The 9,318-nt window shown below is 41.2% G+C and overlaps 1 protein-coding gene across 1 annotated transcript; it reads left to right on the forward strand.

Annotated features, from left to right (window-relative positions):
- Nucleotides 1–4,521: 4,521 nt before the first annotated feature.
- Nucleotides 4,522–8,277, forward strand: LOC144711074 (uncharacterized). The gene is made up of 4 exons (XM_078584997.1): nt 4,522–4,778; nt 5,510–5,592; nt 6,400–6,455; nt 7,999–8,277. The coding sequence occupies exons 1-4, from the start codon at nt 4,607–4,609 to the stop codon at nt 8,075–8,077; spliced, it is 390 nt and encodes a 129-aa protein (XP_078441123.1). The 5' UTR covers nt 4,522–4,606; the 3' UTR covers nt 8,078–8,277.
- Nucleotides 8,278–9,318: the final 1,041 nt, after the last annotated feature.

A 9,318-nucleotide genomic window follows, 5' to 3' on the forward strand; every position in this document is an offset into this window, starting at 1 on the left:
TGCTCGGCAGCATACCAGTACCCCCGGGTTGATCTAGACCTGAACCCTGCTACACTGCCCACATCGAGCGTTGTATACTTCGTCGCGCCAATCGTTGCACCAGCAAGTGCCATGGTTGCCTCAAGAACACCACCTTACGTTGCCTTGCACCTTTCATCTGCCGAGATCACCACTGATCGTCCCATCTCCGGATCGACAACATCGCATTTGTTGTTACCTCTGGTGATCACGCCTGCACCGTGATCAACGCTAACCGCCGCTGCCCTTGCTCTCGCTCCAGCCCTTGAAATCATCGCTTGTGATCGTGTCTGGCCACAATGTGCCACCCGCACTCAAGCCATTGATGTGCGCGATCTTCACTATTTGCTGTTGTTCAGGTTGCACTGCTAGGCTCGATCGGTCGTCCAAGTCACCCCGCTCCGCACGCCTCCTCGTCCCTGCCTCCAACTTCCGATATCAAGTTCCCGCGCCGCAACACTGCTGCTGGTCGAGCCAAGCCGTGCCTGTCAACGGCACGCCTCCACCAATTGCCCGCACCAGAAGCGCACCAACAAAGACTCCAACGAAGATGACATCACCGACGAGGTACGTAGTTCCCCTTGCTCGTCAGTTATATTACGTCTTTCAGTATATGTTTGTCTGCACTCTATCGTGCTCGGGTGAGAGAATTTACCCAAAAAACTAGTCGAGAGACTTCTTAGGTACTGATCGAGCCCGTCCGTTACGTGCGAGCATCAACGGAATTATTCCGTTCGACGCCGTAGTCGCCGTCGTCATTCCGGCGAGGGTTAGAAGGTAACCGTCACTGTCACCGGCATCCACCTTGGAGCTTGGAGCTTGGCAAATTCCTACGAGTCGAACCTACACGTATACTCTACCTAGGTCATTGCACTCACGTAGTTACATTTCCCCTTAGGGATTTACCCATTGGACGACGTCATTTGACATCGTCCGGCATTAGCAGGGGCCGATCATAGTGGGCAAAACCAAGGGGGGGCCGGTTAGGCAGCGGTTGGGCGCTGCAGGAAACCAGCAGTATCTGGCTGGTCCGATAACAACGGATGAAAGTGTTGCGGGCGGCAAGGCGTAACGCGATAACGCTGGGCGTTGGGTTCTTGAACAAAGAGGCAAGACGTGGTGGGTGGCTGCGACAGGCTGGAAGGATGGCGGCAGCAGCCAAAGGCGTTAGCGGCGATGATACCACCCTAAAATTGGTCTTTATTTCATGCTATTAGCACAATTTTATGCATTTAAAGAGCTTAAAATGGGGTTGTTATCATGCATTTACATAAAAATACTGTTTTCAAATGATTTCTGATTTTTCCCTAATTTTCTGTGATTTCTATGAATTTTAAGGGATTTATTTGAGCTTGAAATAATTATTTTTTAATGAAGATGGCAAGTTTAATATTTAATTTCGAGATTTATTAGTACGGGAATGAATCAGTGAATTTTCTAGAATTTTTAGGATATTATTGGATTGTTATGAGATTTATTTGAGGAAGAAATACATTTTTATTAAGAAAAAAAATATATTTTTAAGGAAAAAAATGAGTATTAAGATATATTTCAAACTTTGAAGGGCTTTTCGTAAATTTTTGTTGCAATGATACCCTCAAAATAGCTCTCGGTCGTGGTTGCAGGCGTAAAGATGTCATTTAAAATTTTCTAGGGTTTTATTGCAAATGATTTAATATTTGTTTTAATGTTTTAGGAAAAAACCAGAGGAGAGAGAGTGCGCAAAGGGCATATACTCAATTACCTGTGGGCGGTGTCATGCGGCAATTCAAGTTTTCAGGAAGGATCTTTTTACAAAAGTGCAGGGAAGTTTTCGACCGACCGACGTGGCCTCATCGTGGCCGTTGGATTAGAATCCGACGACGCTTGATGAGGACCAGCGCTGGGAGGTAAGTTCACCACCCGCACAGCGCGTACAATGCGCGTGTACAGGCGGTGACATGGCGAATTAAGAATGGAGATAGTGAAGAAGAAACGCAAGCGTACGTGCGTATCAAAAAAAAATCAAATCGCGACGTTTGAAAATTTTATTTGTTTTTATTTTTGCTAGGGGGTACGTGGCGCAATAAGAAGGCACCCACCTGGAGAAGTTGAAAAGTCGCCGGCCAATCAGAGGGCGACACCTCAGCGTGCGGGTTAAAAAAAAATAAAATAAATAGATTTAAATCCAATGGCTGATATTGGTTTAAATTCATTTATTCATAACTTTTGATCCAAAAGTCCGATTGAGATGATTTTTTTATGGATTTGCTCGAATTGATCCCCTCTTTCTATCTGTTAGGTTGGATCATTGAGATTAGGCCTACATTGACAGATAAAAATTAATTACTAATTAGGGGTAAAACGGTAATTTTTACCATTTTACCCAGGTATAAAAGCCGAATTTTGAGAGAGGGGGTCATTCTTGATGGTTCTCCATCACAACTGCAAGACAGAGAGGAGCCCCAGCCTGGATCAACATGTTTGGTACCTTTCCCTTCATAGTATTTGAATTTTTGGTGCATTTTGGATGAAGTTAATTTAATTTCTTGATTGTTCTTCCTGATTCTGGTCTGAACCTCTAAATCGCTTGGCTTGAGCGGCATGTACAAGCCCTGATTAGGATTGAGAGTAATTGAGAGATTTAACTGAGTATTCAAGTGCATTCAAAAAGAAAACTATAAAAAACTTTTAATTCTAGGGTATTAAAATTTCTTTTTCATTATTATCTAATAGAGTAGCTAGTTCTGAATTATCAAACCTACAAAACCAACCAACCAAATCAAAATATTCTTCTTAACCCCTCTAATTGAATTCTTTGATCCTTTCATTTGGATCAATTAATTCAACTTAGAGCTCCCTTACTTCTTCTACTCTTCCCATCTCTTCTACCTCCCTCTCTAAATTCCTTGTCTAATTAGGTTGATTTGATCTTCATTGAAGATCAAATTAATCCTAATTAGGGTTGAGTTATCAAAAAAATCATCGAATTGAACTCCTTACTAGCCTCCCTTGGGCGATACCTCTACTCATCATTGTACATCTTAAGTGAGGTTTTATAAGTTTTATTGTATAAGCCAAAATTGACAACGACAAGGGTTAAAAATTGCATAAAATTTACCCCTATTTTGGCTTATCAGGCGGCCACATGGTGGCAGGGTGCTCGACCCCAGGGGTTCTGCTACTTGAAATGGATGTATAGGTTGTCGATGGTGGTGGCGGAGGCTATTCTTGGGGTGGCGGTAACGTCTTCGTGAAGGTGAACTGGCGGCGGCGATGGTTGATCAATGATCAACATCCTCTGGTTTCCTCTTGCAACTATGAGATAATTACCTCAGCGAGAGGGTGGAACTTCACGTTAAAAAACTTCAAATTTCATTCAACAAAGTCCAACCACTTCTTGGGCGTACCTTCCCTTATATAGGTGGGGGGGGGGGGGGTTTGCCCTAATGGGCACAATTAGGGGATCATCCAACGTGGCCTAATGGGCCGAACAAAACCAAAAAAGACACGGAAAAGAGACGTCGAGAGGCCAAAATACGAAGGCCCTCGATAAAATCCATAACGAAAAGAAACGTGCAGAAAATAAACGAACTATGAAGGCCCATTGTCAAGCTGGATCCTTTTGCAAGCTGCAAAGGTGAGATGTCATTCGTGAAGTACACAATGCTGTGAAACTTATGTAATATGAAATAAAATACAAGCGTGCAATCATGGGTCATCATCTAAGTCTCTACTATTTACTCTTTATGACTTCTTTCCTATTCTTTGTTTCTCTTTTATACTAAATACAAAAGAGATGTCCCAACAGTGATACCACTAGTCTGGATAGATGCATAACAAGATAGAGATCGAGAGAAAGAGAGAGATGAATTGATAAAGACTTAAATGCTGAACAATTTCTTAACATTTTATATTTTGGTGCTATATGAAATGTATAGCTTTTTAAATAAGGAAACGGTAACTACAGTACAAAGATTGCATGGATAATAAATCAACCTTGTCATAATTCTTCATGATTTCTCTGTCTCTCTATCTGTGGTTACATATCTGTCTAGATCTGTCATATCACTGTTGTGAGATAGTTTAGTTTTTTTGCTGCAAAGACTAAGACAATAAATTATTCTTTTCTAATTTTTTAAAGCTTATAAGCTGCTATATCCGAGTGAAATTCATGAAGCACATAGAGCATAAAACTAAAATCGGCGAAGCATCAAGAACAACAATTAAGGCAGACAAAGTCAGTTTGTTTCTCGGATTCATTCCAAAAGTTTTAAGTAGATAGTAAATAAACATGAGCCTGACTTCACAGTTTTTAATGTTCTACGGTTGGCAATATCATCCAGTTTCAAAAAAGTGTATTTAATTCTCTGTGTATTTACTTATTTTAAGATGAACAAGTGAGACAATATATGATTTATTTTAATAAAATCTCTTTATATTAGAGCACTTCCTTCCTTGCGAAGCTAGATAGTAGAGCCACGTATCATAAAAACTACAACTTCAGCCCTTTGCTTTCGACATTTAGCCGAGAGAGAGAGAGAGAGAGAGAGAGAGAGAGAGAGAGAGAGAGAGAGAGAGAGAGAGAGAGAGAGAGAGAGAGAGAGAGATGGCGTTGCAGTGGGTGATCCTGGCGTACGTCGTGGCGGCGGAGGCTGCGGTGGCGCTTCTACTAACTCTTCCGGCGCCGAAGATTCTGAAGAAGCGGATCGTTGACATGGTATCCTTGTTGCTGCAGCCAGCGACCGGTATCGTGCCCTTCGCAGGATTTCAGATCTTGGGTATGTCGTCTCCTCTCCTTTCAGATTCAGAATTACGGATTCTTGGCCGAGATGGGTCCGATTCGTCAGAAAAAGTTGTGTGATTTGCATTGTGAACTCGACTTTTTTTTGTTTTAATTCTTGGGTATGTTCTTTCAAGAAAAAAAAATCGTGGGTATGTCGTTTGCTCTCTTTTCAGCCACAGACATACAGATTCTAGTTCGAGAGTGGTCCGATTCGTCGGAAAATGTTGCGTAGTTTGCATTTTGGAGTCTTTTTTGTTTAGATTCTTGGGTATGTTCTTTCAAGAAAAAAAATCGTGGGTATGTCGTCTCCTCTCTTTTCAGATTAAGGAATACGGATTCTTGGTCGAGATTGGTTCAATTCTGCGGAAAAAATTGTGTGCGTTTCGAAGTCCTTTTTTGTTTAAATTCTTGGGTATGTTCTTCCAAAAAGAAATCGCGGGCATGTCGTCTCCTCTCTTTTCAGACGCAGAAATATAGATTCCGGGTCGAGATTGGTCTGATTCGTTGGGAAAAGTTGTGTAATTTGGATTTTCAAGTTTTTGTTTGTTTAAATTCTTGGGAACGATGTTTTTCAAGAAAAAAATAATCGTGGGTACGTTGTCTCCTCTCTTTTGAGATTTAAAAATACAGATTCTAGTTCGAGATTGGTCCGATTCGTAGCAAAACTTTGTGTAATTTGCGTTTTGAAGTATTTTTTGGGTCTAAATTATTGTTTTTTTCCTGGAGATATTTACTGGAAAAATGAGCATCGCCTGATGTGCACGTCGGATGTCTGTACGGCTGCTGAGAGGGACCGATACGAGAAAGCTGTAAATCTCTCTTCCTTCAATGTTTTGTCGACAGATCTGAGATTTTTAGGGCTTTTTCGCCTGGATTATAAGTTCTGATTCCAATTCCTGCCTCTCTAGTTCTTTCTTGACCTCTGCAATAACCATTTTTTTTTCAGTTTCTACTCTTTCAGTTTCCTTTCAGGACAACGTAGAATCGTCATTAGCACTGAAGAATTGAACCTCATTATTAGCGTTATAATTGTTGTGTCGTATTTCATTCTAGACATATCGTGAAGGTTATATGTGTGCCGCGTTGTTCATCACGTGTTTAATGAAGTTCATCCCGTCATCTTTTCCAGGAATTAGTCGAATAATCAGATAGTGTTAGTGGGGATTGATGACTACATAGATTTACAATTGAATTAGTAGTTTAAAATTTTAAAGCACACTTCATATTTAATTTTTAATGCGGCAGAGAAATCTAATTGGGTTGGGGTACGTGTTTGATGAATATCCGTTGTATTTTTGAAGTCATGTGGTTTAAATATATTGAATTAGTTCCTTGTTCACCTTTTCTTCCAGTAATATTTATTACTTAAATACATTGATTCATATAGGCTCTTAAAAATATACGTATATGCTCCAAACTTCCGTCGTTTGTTCATTTATATTCTGGATAAAAAAAATCTACAGCTCTGCATTTGGCTTCTTCAAATTAAAGATTTCTTCTATTAAAAGTCCGTCACTCTTTAGAGTTATTAACAATATATATATTTTGAAAGATGTTATTAACAGAATTGAAGAACTGTGTTTTCATCTAAGTTTCTTTCAATGTATCACGTGCAGATCTTCAAGGCCCAGAGGAATGTTATTCTCTGCGCTTCTGCATGCATACTATACTGGTACCCTCTCTCTCACACATACTCCCAGTCTCTCTCCCTCCCTCACACAATCTCTATCTCTCCGTCTCCCTCTCTCTCTCTCCCACACATACCCTATCCCCCCCCCCCTGTCTCTCTCTCTCTCTCTCTCTCTCTCTCTCTCCCCCTCCCAATCACAAACACACACACTCTCTCTTTGTTGCACAGATACACACTCTCAACCTCTCTCTCTCTCTCCCCTCCCTCCCAATCACACACAAACACACACACACACTCTTGCACAGATACACACTCTCAACCTCTCTCTCTGGCAGACACATTGTCTCTCTCAATATCTCTCTCTCACTGGCACACATTATCTCTCTCTATCTCTCTCTCTCACAGACACACATTGTCTCTCTCTCTCTCTTATCTCTCTCTCTCTCACAGACATACATTGTCTCTCTCTTTCTCCCTCTCTCTCTATCTCTCTCTCACAGACACACATTGTCTCTCTCTCGCACAGACACACATTGTCTCTCTCTCTCACAGACACATTGTCTCTATCTCGCACAGACACACATTGTCTCTCTCTCACAGACACATTGTCTCTGTATCTCTCTCTCTAACAGACACACATTGTCTCTCTCTATCTCTCTCTCTCTTCTTATCACACAAACACACAGGCACACACACTTTCTCTCTCCCTCTCGCACAGACACACACTGTCTCTCAATCTCTCTCTCTCTCTCTCACAGAGACACACACTCTCTCTCTATTTTTCTCTCTTCTCTTACAAACACACACTGTCTCTCAATCTCTTTTTAATTCTCTCCCTCTCGCACAGACACACACACACACTCACTATCTTTCACTCCCTCTCGTACAGGCACACACTGTCTCTCTATCTCTCTTTATCTCTCTCCCTCTCGCACAGACACACACACATACATGCTATCTTTCTCTCCCTCTTGTAAGATACACACTGTCTCTCAACCTCTCTTTATCTCTATCCCTCTCGAACAGACACACACACATGCTATCTTTCTATCACTCTTGTAAGACACACTCTGTCTCTCGATCTCTCTTTATCTTTCTCCCTCTTGCACATACACAGACACACACACACACACAATCCATCTCTCTAAAAACTCTCACAAACACACTCTCTCTCTTTCAATATCTATCAATCTCTCTCTTTATCTCTCTCGGTCTCTCACAGACACGCACACACACTCTCTCTCTCTCAATCTCTCTCCCCCTCTCACACAGACACACATACACACACTCCCTCTTTCTCTCTCTCTCTCTCTCTCACAATCTCCCTCACACACACACATTCACAGACACACACATAATCCCTCTCTCTCCCTCTCCCTTGTGTTGACATGCACCCTCTGTCACTCTCTCTCTCCCCCTCTCACACAGATACACGCATGCACTCTCTCAATTTATCTTTCTCTCTGTCCCTCACTCTCACACACAGACTCTGTCTCTCTCAATCTCTCTTTCTCTGTGGCCTTCTCTCTCTCTCTTTCTTTCTTTCTTGTACTGTTTCATACTCATACTCACACTCGCTCTCCAGGTCAATATATCGGGTCTGCAAGTATCATAAGGAGATTCAGGAAATGGAGGAAGTAGAGAAGCGTCACAAGGAGCGGTAATCCATCGATTCCTAAGAATTCTTCGCTTAGAAAAGTCACTTGGAACATCTGAGGTCCAAAGATTTACGCATGATGGTTGAGTATGATGGACATGCTGGAGAGGTAGAATGCAGATGAATCAGTCTACTTGTTTTTTTGTCAAACCTTTTGACGTTTTTATGTGCAAATTTAGATTCATGCTGGAACCCAGGTTTTGTTTATCTAATGTCTTAAATCGGTAGAGAACTTTCATAATGATGATCATGCTTGACAAGACGTGACTTGCTCATCAAAAGGACTTTTATGAAATATGGAACTTGGAACTAATGCCAAGGAAAACATGGGTATATTAGTTATCAACGGAATTCTTGAGGAATGAATGACTGTCAAATGTTCAAATGCTTTATATTTTTGAATGCCTCACAAACCCTTGGAATAATATTGGGTGAGGCTCGAGTATAGTTCAGGGACGCGGGACGAACGAATTGTTCGTCCCGCGGGACGAAGTTCGTCCCGTCCGAGACCTCCGGACGAATTTCCGGACGAAAATTCGTCCGGAGGTTCTTAGGACAGGACGCAATTCGTCCCCCCGGACGAAAAATTCGTCCGTCCGAGTACTGGGGACGCCGGACGGACGATTTCGGACGAAAAAATTACACTACGTTGCGATTGCACATTTTTTTTTGGAAATTTTGCTATATTTGTTGGAATATTTCACCCTTTTTTTGGTTAATTTAATTGCATTACGTAGTACATAAAATAAATATGTGAAATGTAGTATACTAAAAATAATTAGAGGTCGGCATAAATTTATATGCTTTAGTCTATCATTTCATTCCTTAGCGATGTTTCCACCACCAAAACAACATGTATCCAAAACGTTTCAAGTGGAGATTATTCTCCTGCAAGGGACACTTCAACCAACTTCATGTCCGCTACCCTTTTCCCTGAAGATGATATTACATTTATGCCCATTTGTATACCTTCAGTAGCAACCTTTTAGGGTGGAATTTTATGATACTAATGAAATTAAAAAAATAAAATCACCTGAGTTAAATGAGAACTAAGAATAAAATCACCTCTGTTTATGATTCTGCAAGGGACACTTCCACAACCTTCATGTCCCCTACTTTTTTATGCCTCGGGTGGAGTACGTAAATGAATATGAAAAACTCACACATTTACTTTATCCAAAACAGAAAATTGGTAGCCAGTAACTGAATTGTTTAGAAGCTAGTTGTACTGTGCGAAGAAAACAGATA

Source organism: Wolffia australiana, chromosome 13, assembly GCF_029677425.1.
Source record: "Wolffia australiana isolate 7733 chromosome 13, ASM2967742v1".
NCBI classification, from domain to species: domain Eukaryota; kingdom Viridiplantae; phylum Streptophyta; class Magnoliopsida; order Alismatales; family Araceae; genus Wolffia; species Wolffia australiana.

Excerpts from the sequence above, each read along its gene's own strand:
- LOC144711074 (XM_078584997.1), top strand. The coding sequence starts at position 4,607 with ATGGCGTTGCAGTGGGTGATCCTGGCGTACGTCGTGGCGGCGGAGGCT. Across the intron at positions 5,593-6,399 it reads GGGACCGATACGAGAAAGCT|ATCTTCAAGGCCCAGAGGAA; the intron begins GTAAATCTCTCT and ends TATCACGTGCAG. Across the intron at positions 6,456-7,998 it reads TCTGCATGCATACTATACTG|GTCAATATATCGGGTCTGCA; the intron begins GTACCCTCTCTC and ends CTCGCTCTCCAG.